Below are 26,265 nucleotides of genomic sequence, written 5' to 3'. Positions count from 1 at the left end.
CTTCGTAACTGGGTACCTTTGATAAACATTTTATTTTAAGGTCTGCCCATGGGATGATAATATTAATTGCTAATGATATCCTTGTACTTACCTTGTATTTCTCACAAACGTTTCCCGTCTGCCTTTGTTTAAAAGCTTCCGAAGGCCAACCTTCTGGAAGCACATGGAGATTCAATGATTTCTAGTGAGGCAAGAATAATGTTTAAAGCCATCCTCTTTATGTTGATGTTCTAGTACAGCCTCTTTGTCGTATCACTGTCTAAATTTGTCGCCTGATGTGAAATTGGTTGTGAGCAGGAAAGGATCTGACAAGCTCTCAACTGCAAACAGCTTGTTCACTTTGGTACTCTCCAAATGCGAAGAACCTGTAGTGTATCCAAACAGAACCAGATTTGAGAAAATTGGGGCCACTACAAAACTTCTATAGAAGGGCAAGTTGTCATCTGCTCATTCCGTTCATGGAATTTTAGATTTATAAGTGCATTTAATTTTTTCGAAAGCCGATTGGCGTGGATTAGTTTCACTTGGTCTGCTTCAATTCTGATGTCACTTCACAGGGAGCCATTTTCGCCCCACTTCCAAAACCCCACTAAAGGAAAATGAAAACGATGTGAAGGGAACCCGTTGCCATCCAACTGGAATGTGAAATCCAGCGAGGTAAGTATAGGTCCCTAGTTGCTTGTTTCAAACTTGTAAAAGTATCATCCATATATGTCAGGTGGAAGATGAAACTGACTTCATAATCACAGTGTGCATCTAGAACAGCCAAATATGTATTTTAACGAAGAAAATGCAATCTATACGGCAACCTGTTATGCCAGAGATGGCGGGAAAGTAGGTAGTTTTGTAAGCAAATTTTTTATACAGACGCATACAAAAAAAACAATATTTCTTTATATATTTCCTTTTCAAATTCTTTTGCAGATTCGTACCGTAACTGAATGCGCAATTTATTTTAAGAGCAAAATTACTGAACTTAAAGTTTGTTCACAGTACATAATATACAAATATATTACGGAGAAAGCCATTTTGACAGGATGGCTTTTTCAGGAATATCCACTTCAAACTCAACAGATGATTCATCAATTAAGGAACAGCTATAGTAGGAAAGTTCGCGGGTCTTTGTCGCTTCCTCATTGGTTGGATCCGAGACGATAGCTTCACAAAAGGTATCTTCTCCGTCAAGACCCGTTAGCTTCAAAGTTAACTTGTAATTTATACTGGTCGAGGTGGATTGCCATTCAGCTTTGACAATTTCAGCAAGATTCAGCGTGGTTTCAGCGTTAATGTTGGTAATTATCGTATCTGTAGCAAAACCAACGATGTCGTTGATTTTAGTGTCGTTCAGAACCGACGATACCTGGCTGACCGGCAACACGTTATCTTCGATAGAACCGTTTGTAGCTGGTAAGCATGTGTAATCAATTAGCGTTAGGTCATCCTTGGTCCATTGGGCATCTTGGCCAGTGTTACCAAAGACAAGTACTTCGCAAACAAGAATGGTGTCAACTCCCTTTTCCAGTTCCACAGTCATGTTGACTTTAACACCGTGAGTATCGAAAATTTCAGAATCTGCTCTGACAATTTTCATTAATTTCACCGGTTCCGACAGGTAGGCTGAAGATATTTGACTGGCAGCAAAGATGGCAACATTTTCAGTGTTGGAGTCGCTGATGTTCATGGGCAAGTATCCATCGATAAGCGGTTCCGTTTCGTTCTCTTTGTGTATAGAAGCTGAGTCAGCACTATTGATGGTGAGTCCTACAAACACCAACAGGCAAAGCGTCGCCGGGACCATCGTAACGAAGAGCTTGGATGAGACGACAAACACTGAAAACCTATTGCTAGCCAATGTGTGATAAAGGGCATATATATAGGTTGAAATGAAATCAGAACACAATACTCTTTCGTTTGAAATGCAGTACGATTGATGCATTGCAATCAGGAATGAGGTTACGCTAATATTTGTAAGGCACAACAACTTTTCCTCTTGAGGCAATAGTTGATGACAAGCCAGCATCTTTTTCACGAGGACGTGATGCGTTCTTAATATTTGATTAGACTGAGTTGAGCACATACTTTACCGTTCTTGATCAACGTGATGACGACGATCTGCTTAGAACGTGATGTGTGTAAATTAACCAAATGGTTACCGCAACTACTAAAGGAAAAAAAAACAAAAGAAATTTAATTTTAAATCACTTTTCTGTCCCAATTTGAATAAAAGTAGTAATTAAAATCCTCACCTTGATAAAGCAGAAATATGTTGCTAAAATTCCCACAAAAACAGCAAAAAATAAATGCATAAAGAGTGCCAAAATATACGGATTAATTACCAATATCAAATTGGTGTGTATTTCATCAGGAGAAAAGAAGAGCCCCATACCAGTTGAGACGCGCTTTGAATGAATAATTTTCATTACTGGAGAACATTTCGTAACAAAATTGAGTAACAAATGCAGCTGACACGTTTAACTAGAAATACAATGACACAAGACTTTGGATTGAGCACATTATGCGTTTTTGCGAGTTCCAAAGCAAGTGGATTCGGTGAGCTTGCGAGTATTGGTCCATGATTGGTCAAAGACAACCACCTCGCAAAGAAGATTTTCACCTTCTACTCCCTTGACCATGTTTTTCACTCTCAGAATCAGTTTAAAGTTTTTGCCAAAAAGGAATTTTGTTTCTGCATCGACGACTTTGATCAATTGTAAAATTATGGGACTATCACTTGCGCCGTTAATGGAACTAGTAGCAAAGTTGGCCATTTCCTTGACTTCGGCATTGTCCACATCAACAGGAGAAAATCCACCCGAAGTTAATAAACTAGCTGGAATTCCAGGAACCTGACGTTTTGTGAAAGGAGTCCAATCGGTATTTCTGAAATCAATTTCCACTGGAGCCGAAGTGCTGGAGCCAGGAGTTTCCTGGCTTTTAAATGATGGAGTCTTGTTTGACGTGCATTTAGAATCGGTTAAGATGCGAGTTTTTTTCTTTGGGTGATCGAAAACTATCACATCGCAAAGTAGAATATCTCTGTCAGCTCCAAACAGTTCTAGGATTAGCTTATAATTTTTGCCGGCCACCACTTGCGATTCTGCTCTGAGAATTCTCAGCAGTACAGCGGGTCCTGAGTCGCTGTTTGCAGAAATGGCACCAGTAGCGAACGCGGCAATTTCCTTCACTTTTGCATCATTCACATCAATCGGAGAAAAGTGGTCCGTGACATTCGGGCTTGGACTGACAGCAGGCTCAGAAACGGGGATTGAAATGTCTTCTTTGTAACGTGGGACATATCTCGGGCCAGCTACCGTTGATGTTTTGATTGGCAGGCAGTTGGATTCGCTCAGAATTCGGGTGTTGGTCCACGTCTGATAGAAAACAATGACTTCACAAAGGAGGTTGCCTTCTGAACCTTCCTTAACTGTGTTGTCCATTTTGAGACTTAGTTTATAATTTCTGCCAGCCGCGTGAATTTGCGATTCAGCTTTGACGATTTCGGTGAGTTTGACAGGACCCGACTTGCTGGAAGAAATAACAGAGGTAGCAAATTCAGCCATTTCCGCCACATCAGGACTCGTCACGTTGATGGCAGCAAATCCGCTCAAAATTGGTGTTGAAGGGTCAATAATGACCTCGTCAGTAGATGTGATTGTTCCGTTTTTAATAGGTAAACAAAGAGAATCGGTCATTTTGCGGTGTTCAGTTCCCTTGTGATCAAAAACAATCACTTTGCATAACAGATTTTCTCCTTTGGCTCCAGCGATAAAGTGGTCCAGCTCTAGTGTAAGTATGTACTGTAATTTGAAGTCGGATCCATGCAGAGTTTTCGTTTCGGCACTTAGAATTTTCTGTAATTTCAGGTTGATGGTATTTCTACTCGATGAAATGGTCGTTGCGGCATAGCTAGCAATATCCTTGACGTCAGGGTCATTCACATCGATGGAAGTGAATCCATCCTGAACCGGAACATCTCCGCTTAGAATTTGGCCGTCGTTAAAACTCTCGGTTAGATCAACAAGAGAAACATCATCGAGCGAAGTCAGAGCACCAGGTATCTTACTCTTGTTGACTTGACCATCTACGGCTTTCGTTTTGCTGAGTCCGCTGCCAATCAATCGTTCAGGAGTTTGCCCTTTTTTGACTAAAGTTAACTCGGGATTTGGTTTGAAAAATCCATTGGTGGTCGAGCTTGAACTGCTAGGAATGTGACGCTTGTTCGGTGTGTTGGATGTGTCGTGTTCACTGTCTGTGAGAAGCTCCCCGTCAGATTGGATTTCCACGATGGAATCAGTTGGGTTCTCAATCTTGGTACAGTTTGATTCGCTAAGTATCCGCGTTTTGGTCCATGGTTGATCAAAAATGGCCACTTTACAAATGATATCTTTGTCGACAGCGATAGGTTGGTGAAGCTCGAGAGTCAATTTGTAGTTGGTGCCAGCAACAATTTGCGATTCTGCCGTGGCAATTCTGATAAGCTGAGCTGGTCCAGAGTTCCTACTGGAGGCTATGGTGGAAACAGCAAAACCGGCCATTTCCTTGACACCAACGTCATCCACATCAATGGGATAGAATCCTCCGCCGATTTGCCGTGAAACGTTGGGAAGTTGTCGTTTTGGAGCATCGGTCGACGGTGTGGCAGCAGTGGTGGAGCTAGTCAAACTAAGTTCATTGGCTGAAATTGAAGGATTCTTGTTCGAAATGCAATGGGACTCGCTAAGAATCCGAGTATCGGTCCAGGGTTGGTCAAATACGACGACGTCGCAAACAAGGTCTCCTTCAGAGACGAGCTGGTTGAGTTCCAGCGTCAATTTGTAGTTGGTACCTGCAACAGCTTGCGTTTCTGCCTTGACAATTTTCGTGACACGCAGAGGTCCTGAATTCCGGCTGCTAGCTATGGCAGTCGTAGCAAACTTGGCAATGTCTCTCACTTCAGCATCTTCAACATCAATTGGGGTAAAATCGCCTCCGATGGGGCCTGAATTATTCGAACCTTCAGATACAGAAGTCTTGATGGGTGAGCTGGCCTGAATTTTTTCACGTTTCGGACGAATCCAAGGCAGAAACTGACGCCTCTCTGGTGAAGGTAAAGCAGCAGTGTCGATGAGCAATACCATGACAATCAAAAAGAAAAGAAGGGTCGCAATCAGCTTGTGTCCCATGTTTGGGTTTGGATCCACAAACAGCTAGGGGAATGTAAAAAGATTTCTGCAAAAAGGGTATTATTTCCACCACGTTAAATACAACCGACACCGAAACTGTACTTGTGACGAATGACAAATAAGATTGAGAATTACGTTATATTGGTGCCGTCGCCATTCGATTTCACCAAGTTTCTAGTTGAACATTCAAGTTTTCCTGCAATGTTTCAGAGAAAATCGGAGAAAGTTATTCTTATTGAAAAGAAAAAAAGTAAAAACTGGCAAACAAATTAGTTTTATCGGTATTGAATATGTCGTGTTTGACTAACAAGTCAAAGTGGATAACATTAGGTATTCGGTAAAAGTGGAAATTTTCCCCTCAGAGAAAGAGGACAGATCTACCAGCTCTTCGCAGACTTGCTCTCAAAAACTCGATGGTAAGGACAACTCTAGATGTAAGGAGATTCCAGTGAAAAATCGAAACCACGTTTCTTCTCTTCATTTTGCTCATTAGACGCTAGGGGAAAGTGAGCATCTTCCACCAATGATCGAGAACGTGAAACAATTAGCGAAAAAAAATTGTGCAGGCCCACGACGTGGCGTCCACCTCGGCGTGGACACGATGCAGAACTGACTTCGACAAGCAAATGGAAAGGGTGAAAAAGAAAATGAATCTATCTATTACCTTACCCTTCCTTTAGGTAACAAAGGGCAGGGCAAGTATCCTTTAGGTAACAAAGGGCAAGGGCAGGCAGTAAATTAGTAGCCATTCCTTTTCACAGTCCATTTCCTTATTTGGAAATTTATTGCACCTTAGGCAAACTATATCGCACTCTTCCTTTTTATTTTATGATGCAACTAAACTGCCGTAAATGAGATATTAGCATACAAGTAAAAAAATGATGCGTTTGAAACAAGGTGTTTTTTTATTAAACACATTTCTTTGAATTAAGGGAATTCAAAAGTGGTCACTAATTGCTGCTCATTATGATCTCTAAAATACTTCGAATACGTTTTGCACTTTCATCTAGCGACCAATAGGCCACGAAATACTTTCCCCCATTTGCATGTTTCATACGCGTTGATGAGTAAGAAAAGGGCCAAGTGAATTCCAATATCAAATTGTCGTTTATTGCATACGAAACGAGGAAAAACAAAACTATCTCAACATGGTTTAAATGGTCAATGAATAACGAAATTGGTTAAACGCAAAGATCAAATATTTTCGACACTTTTATTGGTCTTGATTGATTACGCGCTCCTGCGAGTTGCAAAACAAGTGGACTCGGTCAGAGTACGTGAGTTGGTCCACGATGAGTTATTTTTCCATATAGACTCCTCCAAAATAGAAACTACGCAAAGGAGACTTTCCTCAGCTCCGTCGTCCAGCTCCAGAGTGAGTTTGAAATTTCTACTATCGGCGTCGACTACTTGCCACTCTGCTTTGAGAATTTTGACAAGTTTAACAGGTGCAGAATGACCACTGGTTGCCGCCGCAGTGTTGGCCACTTTCATCGCAAAATCAGCCACCTCTTTGACGTCAGGGTCATCAACATCGACTGAAGAGAATTTAGCAGAAAGCGAACTGGAAGTACTGAATGTTTCGCGTTTAGGGACTGCGTCAGTGGCAGTGCTGGATGAGGATCCACTCTTTTTATCTTTGACATCAAGAACAAGACTATCAGTCGTGATGGATGGGTTTTTGTTCTGCTTGCAACTGTAGTCGCTCAGTAGACGTGTTTTGGTCCACGGTTGATCGAAGACGACCACGTCACAGATAATGTGCTTCTCAATTGCAGCGCTTGGTTGAGTGAGTTCCAAAGTCAATTTGAAATTGGTTCCAGCAACAATTTGCGATTCAGCTTTGACAATTTTGGTTACTTTGGCAGGCCCAGCATTCCGTTTGGCTGTGATGGCGGTGCCAGCAAAGAGGGCGATTTCCTTGACGTCATCATCAACGTCGATGGTTGAATACCCACCACCGATCGGACGTGGAGTACTAGGTATTTGTCGTTTGGTCAGCGAAGCATCAGTCACCGCGTTCGGTGGGAAGCTGATTGAGAACGGATTTACCACATCTAAACTGACATCGTCAGTAGACGTTGGAGTGGCTTTGGTTGGCGTGCAATCGGATTCCCTCACGATGCGGGTGTTTGTCCATGATTGATCAAAGACCACCACTTCGCAAATCAAATGTTTTCCATCGTCCTCAGAAAGATTCTTCATTCTCAGAGTGAGTTTATAATTCTTGCCGGCCACATCTTGAGTTTCTGCGTCTATGATTTTGACCAACCGCAGACGACCCAACGTTTTTGATAAGTCCGTAGTGACGAATGCTGCGATTTCTTTGACGTCGGTATCGTTCACATCAATGGCAGTAAATTTACTTCCAGCTGGGCGTGGATTGGTAGAGACTTGACGTTTGCCCGACGAATCATCCGAAGTGATAGGGGAAAAGCCTCCGCTATTTGGCCGTGAAACGGCAGGTACCTGCAGTTGGGTAAGGGATGCTTCGTCCAAATTAGACGAAAAGGTGCTAGTGTTTGGACGTGAGATACCAGGAACCTGTAATTTTGTGAGCGATTCGTCGTCATCAGTTGACGTAAATGCACCAACGTTTGGACGTGAGAAGCCAGGAACCTGAAGTCTTGTCAGCGATGATTCGTCAAAGTCAGCTGATGAAAAGCTGGGGCGTGAAACACCGGGAGCCTGAAGGGTAGTGAGCGAATCGTCGTCTTTAACTGCTGGCGAGAATCCAACGTTGCTCGTGGGTGAAATGCCGGGAACTTGCAATTTAGTTAGGGATGATTCGTCGAAGTTTGTTTGAATGAATCCACTACCAATTGATCCTGTACCGCCGAGGAAAACGTCATCCGCCGACGTGGTTTGAATCGGTAAGCTGATGGGTGTTCCCGTCGGACGTTTGTCGCGTTTAACACGAAGTTTAAACAATGAATTAGAAGTCACTTCGTCGACGATGAACACGATGACAATGAGCCACGCTGTCGTAGTTAGATAATGTGGAGCCATGCTGTGTGATTGATACCGCTATGAGGAAGTATAGAACTGTTACTGACGCAAACAATTCAAATCGGACGAATGTTAACAAGATGGAGAAATTTTAAGTATCGTCGTTTTGCTTCGATTTCACAAAATTTCTAGTCTGGTTTTGAACGTTTCTACCCGTTAGCGTGAAAAGGAAAGTCAATCTGATAGAAAGGTGAAAGGGAAAACGTAAAACTATAGTTCATGCACGTTGACTTTTTGTTCGATTTCACTTAGTTTCTAGTCAGTTTTCTAGCCTTTTCCATTAGCAATGCGAAAGAAAAGAGAAAGAAGAAGAAAAAAAAATCTGGTTGAACGGAATTTTGTTATTTTTTTTTACGTTAAATATATTTTCTTATAGCCCACACCTTACCAAACCGGCCTCTGAAAACGGGAATCGGTTACATTCATGTCTTGCATTTCGTGCAGGTTACAAAAAAAAAAAAAAATGCATTTTTACCGACCTTGCATCTTGTTCGGCTAGCAAAATCTAAAGTGACTTTCAAATGTACCACAGTGAAGTAGAATATAAATAACAACTTTTGTCACTACCTCTCAATAGTCCAGCAAGAGGCACGGACGCAGTGGGTTCCATGATGAGCTGCACTATGACGGCCAAGTTGGCAAGTGACAAGTCATGTACGAGGTCCAATTGGCGTTATTAATGTTCTCAATAAACGTTGCTGAAACAGTACTGTCAACCACCGCTTTCAGTTGGAACACACGGCGAACAAAGGAGTAGATAACCATCAAAAGAAGAAGTGAAGTTACCACTGTCCGAGCCATGTTTTGTGGTTTGATTTGCCCTGGCCAAAACATCGTGTCTTACCTGAGCAAACAGTCAGTCACTTGTGCTATTAGTATCATAGTTAGGGCTACCTTTTTATTTGCAGAACGGTGTGCGTGATCGGTCTATAGATCCTTGGCTCACGAAAACCCACAGACCGTCGTGCCCAAGGTCTTTGCAGTTAATGTTGCCCAAAAGCATTGAGAAAGGACGCCTTTGCGATAATAGATGACATTGCGTGTCCCCTAAATTTTTCTACTTTGTGCTCAATGAGCAATAAATTGTTAATCGAATAAAAACAGCTGCTGGACAGATCCGTCTTTGTCAAAAGGGGAACACTATCTTCTGATAAATAGTAGAACGTAATAAAGCAGTTGAAATCTGTAATCACCTTCTAAACACGACCAAGGACACAGCAACCTGCGTAACGGCTTTGGCATTGCAAATGCTGTGAGCAGGTCGATCCCATGCTGTATTATCCAGGTAATTAATAAGACCTTCATTCTTCTTTGTTGTCGTTATCCTTTCAATGCCGTTGCCTATTTCAAGCTACGTCCAGCTACTTTCGTTCCTCCGGGCTGTAGCAATTTTCACGTCACCAGAGGGCAGTTTTGAATTTGTTTTATCATTGTCATTAATAGAAAGATTACAAGAAAGGCGAGAAAGACACGAGAAAATCTACTATACTACTCACAAGAGTGCGATAGAAAAACTTGTAAAAAGATTTAAATGTTAAAAATTAAAATTTTTAAAAAAGGTCGATCTTCTTGTCATCACGCTTTTTGCACATCCTTGAGTCTATTCTCAATCTACACAATCAGACTCGGCCATTTTTGGCAAACCTCCCTCTGCAGCAGCTTCATCCACTATCACGGTGCAGTATATCAATGTCTCTTCCGATCCACCCTTGAATTCTAAACGAAGGCGATATTTAATGTCAGGAGCGATTTGTTTTTCAGCCGAGAGAATGCTGGTCATGACCAACGGAGACATTGCCTCGTTGCTCTGACTCAACTCTTTGGTAGCGAACAAGGCCATTTTTTGAACTTCGACGTCATCGACTTGTGCCGGGGTGTAATTGACTAAGACTAGACTGTATTTAATGTTTGTGTCAAAATTAAACGTCAAACGACTTACTTTTATCGTTTCCCTGGGCTTCTTCGGTTTCATCCGCCTCTTCGACTTTCTTTGTTTGTTCGGTATCTTTTGCTTCTGCGGTTTTCGTTACGTCTTCAGCTTCTTCAGCGTCTTCAGCGTCTTCTGGTTCTTCAGCGTCTTCTGCTTCTTCAGCTTCTTCCGCGTCTTCGGGCTCCTCGGCTTTTTGTGCTTCAGTGGTTTTTATGACTTCTGTTACGTCTATGATTTCTGTTGCTCCCGTGACTTCTGTAGCTGCCGTGATTTCTGTAGCTCCTGTCACTTCTGTGGCTTCCATGACTTCTGTAGCTCCAGTGACTTCAAGAGGTTCTTCGGATTCTTCTGGTTCATCAGGTTTACTTGTCAATGTTTGAATATGCGGTTCAGCTGAACCATAGATGCCAAGGTCGGTATTGGGATGTTTGTTGAAAACAGCGCTGACTTCATCACGGGTCATGAATACGCGATCGATAATAAAGACGACGCCGAAGCCTTGTTCAATCATACCTGTTTGAATTTCTGCACCGTTTATCATGTGCATTTTTCGACCTGCCGTGGCAAACAAAAATTATGAAAAGACAAAGAAATTGTTAACTTAAATGCGACGTACTGAATTCACCGCAAGCGGCTTCACAGGCCATATGGGTGTTGAAAAGATTCTCAGATCCATCACAACCACCGTATATGTACATTTCACATTCTTCGGTGTGGGAATTGAACGTCCACAATTCAATGTAGCCTCTGCATTCAATTTGAATCGTATCTTTAGGCTTCAGCAGAGGCGGGAGGTTACAGACGTCGTTCACTTTTTTCAGGGTATTATTGTTTTCTGTTTTGATAACGTACATTCAGGTTATTAAAATAATCAGGAACACATTTAAATTCCATCAGATGAGGGCAGAAATATTGAATCGTATCTAAGTGTCACTCACGAGCTGTGTGGGTTACATTTGCCTGTTTCAAGTCCGCCATGATGAGCTTGTCTGCGTGAACGATATCCATCGGCGTCATGTGGTGGTGAACGATATGACGGAGAAGGACTTTGCGTCGGAAATCAGCGTCAATAATAAGCGGATCGGCGGCATCTTGTGGCATTTGAGACGTAAAGGCCGATGATGTGGGGGCAAAGAAGGTATAACTCAGCCAATTCAACGATTTTCCATCTTTAAAATACATTTACGTTTAGTTAGAGATACAAGTAGCGATGTAGATACATGTTTGTGCAAGAAATAAAAATAAAAGCGTTTACCATAACTGATAAAAGGTAACTCCATCAAAAAATCCTGGTCTTCTCTAGAAGCGTTGAGGTAACGGATGACCGGTGATAATTCCTCTCGTTCCTCGATAGTAGATAAGATTTCTGTGACAATGTTAAATTCGTTGGAGGTGCACTTAAAGGAGGTGACGTTTCGGGTTTTGGTCCATGGTTGGTCGAAGATGACGACTTCGCAAATAAATTTCTCGTGAACTGCAGGGGTATCGATTGGTGCCAATTTCAGGGTCAGCTTCAAGTTCGTGCCAGCTACGACTTGTGATTCTGCTTTGACGACTCCAATAAGATCGCAATCTGTCAGTTTAGTTGATATGACGTTGGTGGCAAACTGTGCCATCTCCTCAACATCTTTGCCATTCTTCTCCAGCACATTGTATCCACCTGGCAATGGTGTAGTGGGATCAACTGCTTTTGGTTCATCAACTGCTGTAGTTTTTGAATTCGTTGATCTAACGGGTTTTGCAAAACTAGGGTAAACGAAAATAAAGTTAAGAGAATGGTAAAACTGACATACATTGTCCAAGTCATACCTGACATTGCCCTTCCTGGTAGGTCCGCCAAGCACACGATCGATGACGAAGATTGTGCCCAAACCATTCGCTAGCTGGATGGTTTCCTGCTCGATGGCAGCTGTATTTATAAAATGCATATCTCCATCTACATAAAATTTAAAATAAAGATGAACAAAACAGATGGAATTAAGACAACTAGTCGAAATTTTAGGCTACAATTGATTTCATATAGTTCTGATCAACACAAATTTCACTAATAAAAATTTTCATAATACTCACTCTTTATTGAACTACACGTCATCCGGCACATAATTTCCGTATCGAACAGATTTTTCGATCCTCCACAACCGCCGTACGTGTAACTCTCACAGATGCCCGATGTGAAATTGAAAGTCCACTTGGGGACGTTGGCCCTACACGCCATCCCTTTTTTCCCTTGCATTGGTGGTAATTTACATAATGTTTCCTTGCACTTGAGCGTCTTACATACTCCATTTTTTATATCTGCATTTGGCCGGAGAATTTAAGAACAACATTATTGTAGAATTCCAAGTAAAATGCATATACAAACTTACTGGATGCATGTGAAAGAACAGTCTTTGTTGAATCAGCCATGGAGAGATTGTTCAATTGCTTCAGTTCTTTGGACGAAATGTTTTGGCGTGAAAAATGACCAAGTAAAAATTTATGACGGATATCAGGATTAACCAAAAACGAATCAAAATCAGCAGCATTCCCTATTGCCTTCATCCTGAAGGCCAGGAACGTCGGTGCGAAGAAAACGTAACTCAACTTTGTCCCGTCTGGAAGTTAAATTGCAAAATAGATTGCAAATCAAGGGCAAACAATTCTTTAATTTTACTTACTGGGACTGGTGAGAGGCAAATCTTTGACCAGGATCTCTCGAGACGCATTCAGATAATTGGCAATTTGCCATAATTCTTTTCGTTCTTTGATAGCCAACAGAATTTCATTGACCAAGTCCGTTTCAGGTTGAGACGCAAGTTTCTTCGGTGCAACAGAACACGAATGACTCACGAGTTCGCGGGTTTCGATTATGGGATGGACGAAAACAACCACGACGCAAATAAGAGATTTACCGGGATAACCATTGGCATCAAAATTCGTAAATTGCAGAGTTAGTTTGAAGTTTCTGCCGGCCATAACTTTAGCTTTGATTAATTTGTTCAAAACAAGACGTTTGTAATTACGATTCGCTTGCAAGGCTGTGGTAGCAAAGGCAGCAATAGATTTGACCTGAGCGTCATCCACATTCAGATCCTTGAAAGTACTAAAGCCGTTACTAATCAACGGTACATCGTGAGATGCGACACGAACTGCTTCTGGAATCTCGTCCAGCTGTTTCGGGTCGTTGGTTCGTAATTTGCGATACATGTTGCGCAAATCTGCGTAAACATCTTTTGACAAGGCGTCGAACTTGCGTTCATCCACGAATCCATCAGCGTTGGCAATTGCGTGCGGGATCCATGTGCATCGAGTTTCAAACATTTTTAGTATTCCAAATTGCGGTGGACAAACAAAGCAAAATTGGTGATCAGTGACAATGGATTGACAGGAAAGGGGTGGGAAATTGGTGACACCGTTCTTTTTTAGCATCGATCATTTTTGTGCAGCATCTAAGAAAATTTCTGTTTCGCAAAATGGTGATTGGCTGTCACAGCGAATATTCACTGGCGGTAATTGAGTGATGACCACTTAGTGGAGATCGTTGTGGGATTTGTTGTAGGGCTCGTGATTGGCTCTGTCGTTAGTGGGGTAGTGAGTGGTTCCGTCGTTGGTGGGGTTGTGATTGGCTCCATTCTGGCGGAGGAGTTATTTAGTGGTTTGCTCTTCCTTTCTCTGTCTTTTTCCATCGTTATCGGGGTAGTTTTTTGATCGGAGCCATTGGTATGGTGGTGGGTGGCTCGATCGTTGGCGTAGTGGTTGGCGTAGTAGTTGGCGTAGTGGTTGGCGTAGTGGTTGGCGTAGTGGTTGGCGTAGTGGTTGGCGTAGTGGTTGGCGTAGTGGTTGGCGTAGTGATTTGCTCCGTCTTTGTTGGCTCCGTCTTTGTTGGCTCCATCGTTGTTGGCTCCATCGTTGTTTCCATCGTTGTTGGCTCCATCGTTGTTGGCTCCATCGTTGTTGGCTTAGTCGTTGTTGGCTCAGTCGTTGGCGTAGTGATTGGCGCCGTTATTGGCGCCGTCATTGTGATAGAGGTTGGCGTAGTGGTCGGCGTAGTGGTCGGCGTAGTGGTCGGCGTAGTGGTCGGCGTAGTGGCTCCATTGGTGGCGCAGTGGTTATCGTAGTGGTTTGCTTTGGTTGGCTCTGTCTTTGATTCCATCGTTGGTGACGTAGTGGATGGTGGTCGTTGGCACCGTTGTCGTTGGCCGTCGTGGTATGGATGGTGGTTGTTGGCTCCGTCGTCGTTGGCGTAGTTGTTGGCGTAGTTGTTGGCGTAGTTGTTGGCGTAGTTGTTGGCGTAGTTGTTGGCGTAGTTGTTGGCGTAGTGGTTGGCGTAGTGGTTGGCGTAGTGGTTGGCGTAGTGATTTGCGTAGTGATTTGCTCCGTCTTTGTTGGCTCCGTCTTTGTTGGCTCCATCGTTGTTGGCTCCATCGTTGTTGGCTCCATCGTTGTTGGCTCCATCGTTGTTGGCTCCATCGTTGTTGGCTTAGTCGTTGTTGGCTCAGTCGTTGGCGTAGTGATTGGCTCCGTTATTGGCTCCGTCATTGAGATAGTGGTTGGCGTAGTGGTCGGCGTAGTGGTCGGCGTAGTGGTCGGCGTAGTGGTCGGCGCAGTGGTCGGCGCAGTGGTCGGCGTTGTGGTCGGCGCAGTGTTCGGCTCCGTCGTTGGTGACGTAGTGGATGGCTCCGTTGTCGTTGGCACCGTTGTCGTTGGCACCGTCGTCGGCGTAGTGGATGGCTGCGTTGTTGGCTCCGTCGTCGGGATAGTTGTTGGCGTAGTTGTTGGCGTAGTTGTTGGCGTAGTTGTTGGCGTAGTTGTTGGCGTAGTAGTTGGCTCAGTCATTGGGATAGTGGTCGGCGTAGTGGTCGGCGTAGTGGTTGGCTCCGTCGTTGGTGGGGCAGTGGTCGGAATAGTGGTTGGAATAGCGGTTGTTTGGATACTAGTTTGAACAGTCGTTGGCGATACAGTCGTGTGTTCTTCCGTCGTTACCGAGGGTGTCATTATTGCAGATGTAGTCGTTGATGGTTCTGCGATGGTTGACACGGGCGTCGGCGATAGCGTCGTAAGGACTTCAACAGCTGCATCTGGCCTTGTGGTTTGGCTTTCAACAAATGTCAAAGGCCTACTGGGAAGAAATTCAATATCGTTGTAAATGTATTCAACATTACCATCTTCCCAGAACTCGTCTGTATCAGGATCAATATGAATCGCCCACATCCCAACATTCAGCATCAGAATTAACAAAAGCCTCTTCATCATATTTCTTGATCTGAAAAATGTTAAAATATGAAATGTAATAAATGTACAGCACCATGAAACTAATATAACTCTAGACCATACCTGAACAAGTTGTACGCGTTCAATGGTGGCTAAACTGCGAATGACGTGTCTTTCATACAACACATTAAACATGAACAAACAGTCAACACCATGTACTTACTTAAACTGATGCTTTCTGATTTCATTATTTGGCATTTCAACGCGGACTGTGCTCAACCATTGGTTCAAAATGAGAACCAAAACCAAAGCGATGACACCTGAGGCAGGTAATGAGACGTTACAGGAACGATGATCTGAGTTAATTTGAACGTGACTACGAGGCCATAAATATTGAGATCATCGCAACAGATGAAAAGTGGCCGTGCTCCATTTCAATTTTAACTACTGCACGTCTTCTCTCCCAGCGTATCGAATAGGTGTGGTTTATTAAAAGGACTACAAATAAACTGCAATGCCATATGGTTTAATGATAAAAACAAAATCAGACATCTGAGCTTGTGCAAACTGCCATGCAACTGGATTCGCTCAGTTTACGAGTATCGGTCCAAGGCTGATCGAAAACGATGACGTCACACACAATATCTCCGTCTACGATGCTGTCCAGTTCAAGCGTCAATTTGTAGTTCGTACCGGCCACGATTTGCTTCTCCGCCTTAACGATCCTGATGAGATGAGACGGTCCAAAGTTGCTGCTCAACGATATGGCGCTGGTGGCGAACTCCGCCATTTCTCTGACGTCGACGTCTTCTACGTTGACGGACGAGTATCCACCGGGCTTCTGTCGCTCAAATGAAGCCGAATTGGCCTCATCGAAAGGAAACACCACGAACAAACAAAGTAAAAACGCTATGACACTAGGCGACATCCTCTTCATCAGAATTGATTGTAGGTTCAATGGCTTGGTGGCAATAGTCAAACAAAATTCGAAAGCCGAGGCTACTAAGATGTGCAACGACTCTTAGTGACTCACTGAAAGAAGGGGGAAGAGCTATCCTAAATAGGCTGAAACAAGAGGTAGGCTGTTCACCTTGAAACGAATATACCGTTTACCCTTGAACCTGGCTCGTATGTAATAGAATTTCCAAACTAAGGGGGTAGGTACAATTCTAATTTTGTACAGGGATTCGACAGTTATCTTGAATAATTGGCCTCATCCCGATGCACATTGCAATTGAGTGGAAAGGCCCAAGTTTTTCTTAATTTTTAGCATTTCCTTTTTACCTGTCGAATGATGCAAACGGTAATGCTGTGAAAGGACTTGTGGAGTTTTCATCTACTTGTCGTCGACATTCCCGAAATGGATAGCAGAATAACCGTCTACGAAGTCCACTAAACGTTGAATAAATGTAGCGGAAGCAACGCCTTCGATGACGAACTTCAATTGCAATAAACGACGAACAAACGAATAAACGACAACAACCAACACAACGATTAACGTTGACGAATGCATCTGTCGTTGTCAACAGACTATCACCAACTGCCTGGCTAGGCAACGTGGAAAAGATGGAGAAGGAATGGCAACGAAATATGTTTTTGTTACCCTACCTTCCCTTTTTAAAAACTTGTAGTGGTTGAGATAGTTACCCCAACCCTGCAAATAAAAAGGTTTTAGCTGTAGGCTAAAACTCAAACTCGTAACTGCTTGGCCGTACTTTGAGGATTGTGTTTCTACTGAGAAATGAGAAAATTCAGATAAGTTTTGTGTTTATCATTGTCCCTTTGTCCAATCTAAAAATAATTTGTTCTAGTCAGTTGATTGGCAACTCAAACGCTGAGTCAGGTCCCTACAACTTGAGATCATTTCGAATCAGGTCACTGCAGCAGCTTATCTAAAACGGGATACGGTTTGTATCTCCTTCCGGGAATGGAGAGGCCAGTGACCCTGTGCCTATCCGTATAAGCCTTGTCGTAAAACGGCCTCTACCTTCGCAGACCTACCCCAACACACAACAAATTGTACCGTTAACCTTGATCTAGATATCGCTGTATCCTTGAGCTGCCACACTAACAGCTTGCGAGGAAGTCCAGATGAACTCAATAAATGTTTTGAATTCCACTATATACTTGAACAAACCCACGTGTATAATATAATATTAACGAAAAACCAAGGAAAAGAACAAAGAGTATAATTAAAACTAATAAAAATCATTTAGATGTTAGCAATAATCAAGGGCTTATTCATTGACGTTGGGGATGCTACTGACGAAGGACGGATTGCACTTGAACGAGCTGACGCGGCAGGTGGAAGAACACGACTGATCAAAGACAACCACATCACAAGCAATGGCTCCGAGTTCGGCATTTTGAAGCGATAATTTGAGTTTGTAATTGACTCCGGCCACGACCTGCTTTTCAGCTGCGATGACGTTGACCAATACAAGTGGAGATGACAAAGAGTGGGCACCCCGGCTCAGTTCATCAACAGCAAATTGGGCAATCTCTTGGACATCTGGATCGCTGGGAGATACGTTATTATAACCGACTAGTATGGGACCGATTGGTTCGAGTGGAGTGGTACGAAGCGGATGAATAGAACTTGGTTCGTGGTTAGGGATTCGATTGGACGGCGATGAATGAATTGCAGTCAAACTGAACGGACCTATTTGGCCTGTGCTGGGCTGTTTACTGAGAGCGTCGATCACCTCTGTACGGTCCATGAAGACACGATCGACCACGAACATGGTGCAAAAATCGTGAACGAGTTCACTGCATGCACAGGCATCTGTTTGAATTTCCGTCTCGTTCAGAAATGACCTGACCGTATCTATAGATTGGCAATTTCGTGAGTATGATATTAAAAATTAGCAATGCATAATCAACTTACTGACAGCTGGCCCACATTTGGCTAGACAGTCTTCCTCTGTATCGAACAGGTTCTCAGTTCTGTGGCATCCACCGTACACGTATCTCTCGCATTTGCCTGACTTGGAGTTGAACGTCCAAGACGGGAAAAAAGCCATGCACGTAGCTGTGCTCGGGTGGATCGGTGGCAAGTTACAAATTTCAATCGAACTCTTCCTAGTTACAACAGCCTTTGTAGAATCGGCCATGAAGAGCGTGTCCACTCTGGTCAGATCATCGGTCGTAACATGTTGACGAACGAAATGGCGAAGAAGGACTTTACGGCGGAAATGAGCGTCAACGTGCATCGGATCAGACGCATCTTGTGGAGTTTGTGTCAAAAAGGCCGTCGATGTCGGTGCAAAGAATGTGTAATTGATTTTCGTCCCATCTATTTCGAAGCAATGATTTAAAGCATAAAAGAATAATTTGAAGAGAATAATATATTTTACCAGCATCAAGGTAGGGCAATTCTTTCAAAAGGTCGTCACGGGAAGCATTCAGGTAAGTTGCGATTCTCCACATTTCTTCTCGTCTGTCGATGGCTTGCAGAATTTCGGTCACAATATCAGTGCCATGATGATAATGGCCGGTGGTTGTTGGCTTCGACGTCGCAAACACCCACAGGGAAGCCAAAAAAGCCAAGAGGCCGATGATTGTCGTTGGGTGCATGTCTTTGTGAGCAGCTTTGTTTGCAGCTAGCAACAGCAGGGAAATTGGACTGGCAACTGAATGCACCCCATAGAGGGTCAACCCATCTTTATATGTCCAAGAATAGATGGGACACAATCAGCCTAGGCAACTAAAGCCACTAGGGCTCAAGAATTTTAAATTAGATACCGTTACAGCCTTGAACCCCACGGCTCTTGAACTTTAAAGCATATACAGGTAAAAAGGGGAAAATCTACTGGAATCGACTTCCAAATACCACGAGAACGAGTTATTTTCTGTTCGAAACAAATCTATTAAAGGAGAAAAAAGAAACGACGAATGAAAGCTGAGCAGCCCTTTGACGCACTCATTGACCCGATCGTAGCTTGCTCTTCTGTACTCCAGGTGGCAGATGGTTGTGTTCCCATGCGCAGTTGTTAAGGTAGGTCGTTACACCTTTCAAGGCTGCCAAATTGGACCAACCCAAGTGTTAAATGCACCCAAAAACTTTCCCTCTAAAGTCCTTTTACTGCAGTACTTGTGGCCCTTCTACGCAAATAGAAAGATGAATCGCAGAGTTCCAATTGGACGTCTGGAAAACTTTGTATTGAACTCAGACATAACGTTAAGGAAACCAGAGAAAGAAAAAAACTTCCGGTTCGCACGGTGCAGTTCTCATCGACCACAAACTTTAAGATAAGGGGGGCAGTCCTAATTCAATTTCGGGAGCAATAGCCAAGCTAGGATTGCACTGAAACGACGTGATTTGACGTGTGGACGTCCACGATTGATCAAAGACGACCACGTCACACACGACGACAGCATCATTCTTGGGGTTTTCCTTCAATTCTAACTGAAGGATATAATTAAATCCGGCTACAACTTGTCTCTCGGCCTTGACTATCTTAACCAACGTGATCGGGTATTCCCGATTGGCACCCTGACTCATGGCCTTGGTGGCGAATTCCGCCATCTCTTGGACGTCAGGTTCGTCGGTCGATACGGCATTGAAACCACCGAGCGGCATAGGAACGTCTGGTGGGGGAGCCAGCGGAGTATTGCGGATATCGAGCGCCGCTTCATCGTCAACCGGCGCTGGTGATTCGCCAGGTGAGCAAGGAAGGCCAAGACAAAGGGCCGTATTGGGATTACGTTTAAAGTGGGACGAAATCGCCTCACTGACCTCGTCACTATTCATAAAGACACGTCCAACGATGTAAACAACACCGATGTCTTGCGGTAAGCGGATGGCTTCCGGCTGGATTTCCGCATCCTTAATCAACCGCGTCCTGGTATCTGATAATGATCAAATTCAAGGATTAAACTCAATCATGGACAATGATTCCCTTATAAAAAAATGTACTGGCAGTTGGGCCGCATGCTGACAAACAATCCTCTTCTGTTTTGAAAAGATTGGCCGTCCCGAAACAACCGCCGTAGATGTAGCTCTCGCATTTGCCCGTTGCGGACGTGAACGTCCACATCGGCATGTAGGCCTCACACACGGCATCTGTGCGATCGAGAGGTGGCAGGCTGCACATTTCATTACTATTTTGATAAGTGAGAGCTGCCTCGCTGGAATCGGCCATGACAATTTTGCCCACATTGGCCAAGTCATCGGAAGAGACAGGTGAGCGTGCGAAATGGCGAATCAGAACTCTAAGACGGAGGTCGTCATCGACAAAGAGCGGATCGACCGTATCTTGTGGAGTTTGCAAGCTGAAAGCAAACGACGTCGGAGCAAAGAACGTGTAACTTTGTTGTGTTCCATCTAATAGAATAAACAATTGCAGTAATGGACGACAGTGAATGCTATTTGGCTTACCAGGGCTGAAGAGTGGAAATTCGTTCAGCAGGCCAGCACGAGAGGCTTTCAAGTAACTGACAACTCTCCACATTTCTTCACGTCCTTCCATGGCTCGTACAATTTCGGTGACAATGTCCGTGTCCCCAATATTCGTCGGTTTGGAAGACACCAAAAGGACAGTAGCCATCAAGACTAGAAGACCTGTCATGGCCTTCATCTTTGTGCAAGAATGTGATTTCTTTTTGCAGCAGTACAGCCAGCAAGAGTCGACCGGCGACTGAAGACATCCAGGCGGAGCTCCTTTCTTCTTGTATTTATACCACCGCTAACAAACGCCTCGTGATTGTAGTTGCTGTTAAAGATGGTGGTGATGACACGCAGTCTGGGGAAAATGGTGGGAAAAACACAGAAAGAGCAATTGCACAAATGGACAAAAGAGTTTTTGGTGTTCGTGGTTCTTTCATTTGTGCAAGGAAGCCTGTTATTATGCAATTGTAAATGAAAAAACGCATTTAAATCATTAAAGGTTACCAGCATTAGCAATGAAAACAAAATTGGGAAGGACGTCGAGTGATCTGTTGAAGGGCACGTAGAGGACAAAGTCTCGTCACGAGGACATGGCCATGGCCGTTCCTGTTAATAGACGGCAGGTGTATAATAATCGCTAGCAATAAAATGATAAGCGTGACGTCCAAGCTTTCCTTTTCGAATCGCAACATGTCGACAAAAGAAAATTACCTTAAAAGTCGTGATTACTTCGACGAGGTTCAAGCATTTTCCTAAATCTTGTTGAACTTTCGTCGGCACAACGTTGGTTCTCACCAGATTTATAAGCTGGGCAACTGTCAAACAGAGATAAGGCAATCCTTTGATTATAATAGCACGATGAAATTCTGGGAGAAGCAGACGAGGCAGCAGTAACGTTACGGGGAAATCATTGATACGCAGCTTTCATGTGACGAGTGCGTAGGTTTGTCGGTATTAGCTCAGTTTCATTTCATGTAAGAAACGTAGTTGATTGGATGGCGTAGGATGACTATAATCTCCTTAGACCTGGCCATGAGGTTCTTACACGCAGAAGGATACAAAAGCTTTCAATCCCCTGCTACTTACGAACACAATAGTTAAATGCGTCCAATGGTGCCGTATCACTCGCCTACACGGTCATCCTTCCGTCCAATTGACTATGGCGCTTGTGCACGTTTAGATGAAAGTAGGATGAAAACACAAAAAGTAACGATTCGAACTGAAGAAATTTCTCCCATCGATTTTGCTGTCCTCTATCGTTTGGGAATGAAACTGCAGAATGTCGAACAAAATCATGGGGCTTTTTATGATATTTTCAAGTTCCATTAACTTGATAAGTTTTCCTCCCTCTTCCCGCCTTTTCATTTCTTTCTTCCAAATAAATTCATGGGTTGGGGGAGGTATTCTATTTACCCTTTCGTTTTCTTTCTCTTCCCCATATTCAAATTAAGAAAATGAAAAAATACCAAGGTCTTTTTTTTTCTTCATCTTTTTGGGGGTTTCGTGCTGTTTTCCTTACCCTTCCCCATCTCGCATAATTTCATTGCGGGGATTTGCATAAGTTTCGAAAACTCGGGGAAGGGGAAGCAAACAACGCGTCCTTTTGAAAATTTGAATATTTTATTCTTACTTATATAAGCTCTGTATAACATGTAAATCTGCAAAAATGGTAGCCCCTAAAACTAGCATTTTCAAACAGGAGTTATGAATTGTGTTTAAAAAGGGGCACCAATAAAAAGGCTAATTTTCATATAAAAAAAAATAGAATGCAGACTCTAATTCAATATTAGATAAAACGGGAGGTTAACCGAAGAAGCCAAAACCAGTATTTGGATTGCGTTCAAAATGGGCCGAAATGGCTTGGCCAACCTCTTCACCGGTCATAAAGACTCGATCGACAGTGTAGATGGTGCCAATATTATCAGGCAATTGAATAGCTCCCGGCTGGATTTCCGCCTTGTTGATCACATTGACTTGTGTGCCTACAGCCAATAAAGGAAATGAAAAATCATTAAGCAATCAAACACATGCCCTTGGGGTGAGCGTCAGCGAATCGATGGAACGGACGGGACTTACCGGGAGTGCGCGTGAGAATGGCCTCTTTGGAATCGGCCATAACGAGTTTGTCCAATTTACCCAAATCGTTGGCCGAGACGCGTTGACGGGCAAAATGACGGATCAAGACCTTAGTCCGGAGACCGTCGTCAATGATGAGTGGATCGACTGTGTCTTGAGGCATCTGTCTCAAAAATGCCATTGCCGTCGGTGCAAAGAATGTGTAGCTCAACTTGCGTCCTATTAAATCATTTTTTTATTAAATCAGACAGGTAAAATTGCTAACTCGCAAATGATTTACCCGAAGTTTCCAGAGGCAATTCGTTGACGAGGGCGGTACGAGAAGAATTCAAATAGTCTGCGACTCTCCATAATTCGTCATGTCCTTTGAGAACCTTTAGAATTTCCGTAACAATGTCAGATCCAGTTTCGGTTGCCGCTTGTGAGGATGCGACAGTCAAAAGGACGGCCACTAATGCGAATAGGGTAGACATTGTTAGAATTTTTGAGCAGCAGCGACCAACGACAGCGGTCAACAGCAAACAGTTGACTGAAACTGGCAAAAGGGTGTTTCCCTTTTTATGCAGAAGGGCTTGAACGTGTGAAACACCTGGAAATAGGATCGCAAAATCTGCCCAGCAACGAAAATAATACAGTTTCGGGACACGTTGGCAACTGACAAACAAGGACAAATAAAGGGCGGAGGATGAGAGCACAACGTTCTTTCACCAAGGTTATTGCTGCATCGCATTAACAGTCTGATGTCACACAAAATTGTTAGACCATAAAATAAAATCTTTTCGATTTTTGTGGACCAAATAGGAATGTAGTACAGCCATTATGTAACATGTTCAAGTGTATTGTACCTTAAAAGGTAAATACATTTCTTAGAATTTGTGTTATGATCAAATGGATTCATAAATATGATTATTCATTGCGCCTCAAGTGTTCCAATCAGAAAGTCACGTAAAAATGAGCGTCGGGATCAGGTTCAACGCCACATTCATGAAGTAAGCAGTGATCAACCCATTTCTCCCAACCATATCCGAATTTCCAGTCTCTCTGACACTGTTCGATGCAACTCTCTGTCTCACTCGTTTCCAATTCTGCAATGCAAATATAATGATATATCAAAGCTTGAAATAAGGGCGTTTCCCACCCAATAATGATCTGAGAATAAAAAATTATAACCTACCACTGGGATGGTAAATACGAGTCTCCTGTTTCTCGTTGGCCGAATGTTTGGTAATGTTCTTTCCAATTTGAGTCACGGGTTTCGACGACACGACAACGGAAATGGTCGCCATCATTATGAAATGGGCAGCGTATAGTTTCATCTTGAAATGGCTTCTTTTCTACAGACAGGAGTCGACTGATGACTGGAAACAACAACGAGCTTTTATATGAACAAAACCGGATTCCATCTTGATTCATGTTGGTAGGTGATTGAACTCCCAATCAAACACAAAAAAAAGAGGACACTTGGCGTTTATCCTGTAAAATGGCTTTTTTTTGTTTGTGTCACCGAACTCATCCAACAGCTCAAACTGGTCGAGAAGACTCGAGATTTTATTGGTTGACACAAAGTCCACGGAAGTTGCAATGAGTCCCCCATTTTATGTGAATTTCCAGTGACTGCGATCAAACTGGTTGGACCATATTCTATCGGGTACACAACACTGACAATTCAACTGTTACAAAAAATCTAAATTAAATCTTCGTATTTTACTTCATCTATTTTTGAATCCTTTTTTTTTTACAAATGGCAAAATACATCGAAACAGGATCTGACACGCGAAGAAAAATCGGTTTAATGAAAACAAGTCAAGTGAGTTTTATGCCATGATAAATAGGTTAATCTTTCCTAATTTTATGCTTAGTCAATTTCAACAGAAGTGGCGGATCGGGATAGACTACATTTGGATGAGCTGATTTGGCGAGTGGACGTCCACGGCTGATCAAAGACTACAACTTGGCAAACGATTAAAGTATTTTCTTCGCTTTCCAATTGGTTGTTGAACTTTAGCTGAAGTCGATAGTTGACACCGGCTACAATTTGCTTTTCAGCTGTGTCGACACTCACTAGGAAGAGTGGAGAAGCCCCGTTAGCACTCAACGACGTCGTTACGAATCTTGCCACGTCCTGGACGTCGATATCGTTGGGAGAGACACTACTGAAGCCGCCCACAGTTGGCACAAGTGCCGAAACAGATGGCTCCACAATGGCGATTTCTGGAACTACTGACGGCAGCATTTCGGGGAGGCCGATGATTGTTGCCGGATTGTTCTGGAAATGGGCGCTGATGGCGTCATTTATTTCATTGCCGACTATAAACACTCGATCGACAATATAAACAGCGACAAAGGAGGACGACAAAGAACTCTGAATTTCTGCTCCATTGATGAACGTCTTTGTGTCTATTCGGAATTGAAAAAGTTAATAAGAAACGCAAAAAAGATATGTCGATTACCAGCTGTACGAGTAATAGCTGCCACACTCGAGTCAGCCATGACCAGCGTGTCCAATCTGGTCAGATCGTTAGATGAGACGCCTTGTCTAGCAAAATGGCGAATCAACACTCTGAGACGGAGATTGGCGTCAACAAGGAACGGATCGACAGTGTCTTGCGGTGTTTGCAGCAGGAAAGCAAACGACGTCGGGGCGAAGAATGTGTAACTTAATTTCGTCCCATCTGTTTCACACAAAATAATCATTAAGAAACGAATACGTTTGATTTTTAGTTACCAGGACTAAAGAGAGGCATTTCTTTGACCAGTTCAGCGCGTGATAAATTGAGATAATCGGCAACTCTCCGCGTGTCTTCACGTCCGCTGATGGCACTCAGAATTTCGGTGACAACGTCTGTCCCAGTTTGGGTGCCGGTCGTTTTGGACGACACCGAAGCCAAAAAGGCGACCATCCACATGACATACATAACGTACATAATGCAAGGACTGTAGTTGATTTGTTTAATATTTTCAATCCAACTTTTAATTGTAGCCATGGAGAAGTGAGACCATCGACTGAAAGCCTGTTAGCATAGAAAGCTATTCTATATAACCGAGCTCAAATCACATAGTTTGAGCATTGTCTTTATGTCTGGCTTTGCCGTGATACGTTGACGTCATCCGTCTTGATCTTGACCTCCGGGTCTTTTTCTTTTCCAACGTGTCAGACTCTCTGAATTGTTTTTGGGAAAAAAAGATTTCAGACAATCGCTGTTAAGGGAGAATAGAAAGTGAAACGACAAGGACAGCGTTGTTTTCTTTTTGGCAGAGCGAATGAGGCCACACGAAACGTGTGCACCTACTAGCGTTAAATTGTGAAACAAAAAAACAAGCACTTGTTACAAGTAAGACAAGGTAGTTTAGTATGACTACTTTCAATTGAAAAAAAAAATTCAGCTTTTTGGCAAAGAAAGTAGTACCGGAAATGCCTTCGTTTAGCACACACGATTTGTAGTGGACCGAGGAAATCAATAATCTGCTACGACAAGATCGTGCACGATTCAAGGCGATCGTGAAGTCGA

At 43.2% G+C, this 26,265-nt stretch overlaps 9 protein-coding genes across 10 annotated transcripts; all 9 read right to left on the bottom strand.

Annotated features, from left to right (window-relative positions):
- Positions 1 to 676: 676 nt before the first annotated feature.
- On the bottom strand, positions 677 to 1,835 carry LOC130699383 (uncharacterized). The gene has a single exon (XM_057521738.2). It carries the CDS (start codon positions 1,796 to 1,798, stop codon positions 1,013 to 1,015), a length of 786 nt encoding a protein of 261 aa, XP_057377721.1. The 5' UTR covers positions 1,799 to 1,835; the 3' UTR covers positions 677 to 1,012.
- Positions 1,836 to 2,322: 487 nt separating this feature from the next.
- LOC130699339 (uncharacterized) lies at positions 2,323 to 5,652 on the bottom strand. 2 transcript variants are annotated; one of them, XM_057521677.2, is made up of 3 exons: positions 5,544 to 5,652; positions 5,298 to 5,358; positions 2,323 to 5,208 (listed from the first exon to the last, which is right to left on the bottom strand). In XM_057521677.2, the coding sequence occupies exon 3, from the start codon at positions 5,160 to 5,162 to the stop codon at positions 2,514 to 2,516; it is 2,649 nt and encodes an 882-aa protein (XP_057377660.1). In that variant the 5' UTR covers positions 5,163 to 5,208; positions 5,298 to 5,358; positions 5,544 to 5,652; the 3' UTR covers positions 2,323 to 2,513. The 2 variants fall into 2 exon arrangements, with proteins under 2 accessions (XP_057377660.1, XP_059352122.1); XM_059496139.1 differs by having other exon boundaries at positions 2,323 to 5,358.
- Positions 5,653 to 9,777: 4,125 nt separating this feature from the next.
- Positions 9,778 to 13,497, bottom strand: LOC130699310 (uncharacterized). Its single transcript, XM_057521645.2, has 9 exons — positions 12,759 to 13,497; positions 12,468 to 12,695; positions 12,172 to 12,396; positions 11,911 to 12,037; positions 11,357 to 11,847; positions 11,040 to 11,270; positions 10,718 to 10,936; positions 10,111 to 10,656; positions 9,778 to 10,061 (listed from the first exon to the last, which is right to left on the bottom strand). The coding sequence occupies exons 1-9, from the start codon at positions 13,399 to 13,401 to the stop codon at positions 9,778 to 9,780; spliced, it is 2,994 nt and encodes a 997-aa protein (XP_057377628.1). The 5' UTR covers positions 13,402 to 13,497.
- Positions 13,498 to 13,768: 271 nt separating this feature from the next.
- On the bottom strand, positions 13,769 to 15,075 carry LOC130699431 (mucin-2-like). Its single transcript, XM_057521774.2, has 2 exons — positions 14,316 to 15,075; positions 13,769 to 13,911 (listed from the first exon to the last, which is right to left on the bottom strand). Exons 1-2 carry the CDS (start codon positions 15,073 to 15,075, stop codon positions 13,769 to 13,771), a joined length of 903 nt encoding a protein of 300 aa, XP_057377757.2.
- A 2,453-nt stretch (positions 15,076 to 17,528) lies between these two features.
- Positions 17,529 to 18,931, bottom strand: LOC130699433 (uncharacterized). Its single transcript, XM_057521775.2, has 3 exons — positions 18,648 to 18,931; positions 18,179 to 18,586; positions 17,529 to 18,118 (listed from the first exon to the last, which is right to left on the bottom strand). Exons 1-3 carry the CDS (start codon positions 18,865 to 18,867, stop codon positions 17,529 to 17,531), a joined length of 1,218 nt encoding a protein of 405 aa, XP_057377758.1. The 5' UTR covers positions 18,868 to 18,931.
- A 499-nt stretch (positions 18,932 to 19,430) lies between these two features.
- On the bottom strand, positions 19,431 to 20,888 carry LOC130699316 (uncharacterized). Its single transcript, XM_057521653.2, has 3 exons — positions 20,672 to 20,888; positions 20,210 to 20,617; positions 19,431 to 20,142 (listed from the first exon to the last, which is right to left on the bottom strand). The coding sequence occupies exons 1-3, from the start codon at positions 20,868 to 20,870 to the stop codon at positions 19,538 to 19,540; spliced, it is 1,212 nt and encodes a 403-aa protein (XP_057377636.1). The 5' UTR covers positions 20,871 to 20,888; the 3' UTR covers positions 19,431 to 19,537.
- Positions 20,889 to 22,278: 1,390 nt separating this feature from the next.
- On the bottom strand, positions 22,279 to 23,266 carry LOC130699319 (uncharacterized). Its single transcript, XM_057521656.2, has 3 exons — positions 23,037 to 23,266; positions 22,757 to 22,975; positions 22,279 to 22,662 (listed from the first exon to the last, which is right to left on the bottom strand). The coding sequence occupies exons 1-3, from the start codon at positions 23,227 to 23,229 to the stop codon at positions 22,484 to 22,486; spliced, it is 591 nt and encodes a 196-aa protein (XP_057377639.1). The 5' UTR covers positions 23,230 to 23,266; the 3' UTR covers positions 22,279 to 22,483.
- Positions 23,267 to 23,650: 384 nt separating this feature from the next.
- Positions 23,651 to 24,163, bottom strand: LOC130699325 (uncharacterized). Its single transcript, XM_057521663.2, has 2 exons — positions 23,931 to 24,163; positions 23,651 to 23,841 (listed from the first exon to the last, which is right to left on the bottom strand). Exons 1-2 carry the CDS (start codon positions 24,070 to 24,072, stop codon positions 23,690 to 23,692), a joined length of 294 nt encoding a protein of 97 aa, XP_057377646.1. The 5' UTR covers positions 24,073 to 24,163; the 3' UTR covers positions 23,651 to 23,689.
- A 282-nt stretch (positions 24,164 to 24,445) lies between these two features.
- LOC130699318 (uncharacterized) lies at positions 24,446 to 25,784 on the bottom strand. The gene is made up of 3 exons (XM_057521655.2): positions 25,482 to 25,784; positions 25,207 to 25,428; positions 24,446 to 25,153 (listed from the first exon to the last, which is right to left on the bottom strand). Exons 1-3 carry the CDS (start codon positions 25,738 to 25,740, stop codon positions 24,612 to 24,614), a joined length of 1,023 nt encoding a protein of 340 aa, XP_057377638.1. The 5' UTR covers positions 25,741 to 25,784; the 3' UTR covers positions 24,446 to 24,611.
- Between the last annotated feature and the right edge of the window lie 481 nt (positions 25,785 to 26,265).

This window comes from Daphnia carinata, chromosome 7 (genome assembly GCF_022539665.2).
Source record: "Daphnia carinata strain CSIRO-1 chromosome 7, CSIRO_AGI_Dcar_HiC_V3, whole genome shotgun sequence".
NCBI lineage: Eukaryota > Metazoa > Arthropoda > Branchiopoda > Diplostraca > Daphniidae > Daphnia > Daphnia carinata.
This window is presented reverse-complemented; position numbering and strand designations above follow the sequence as displayed.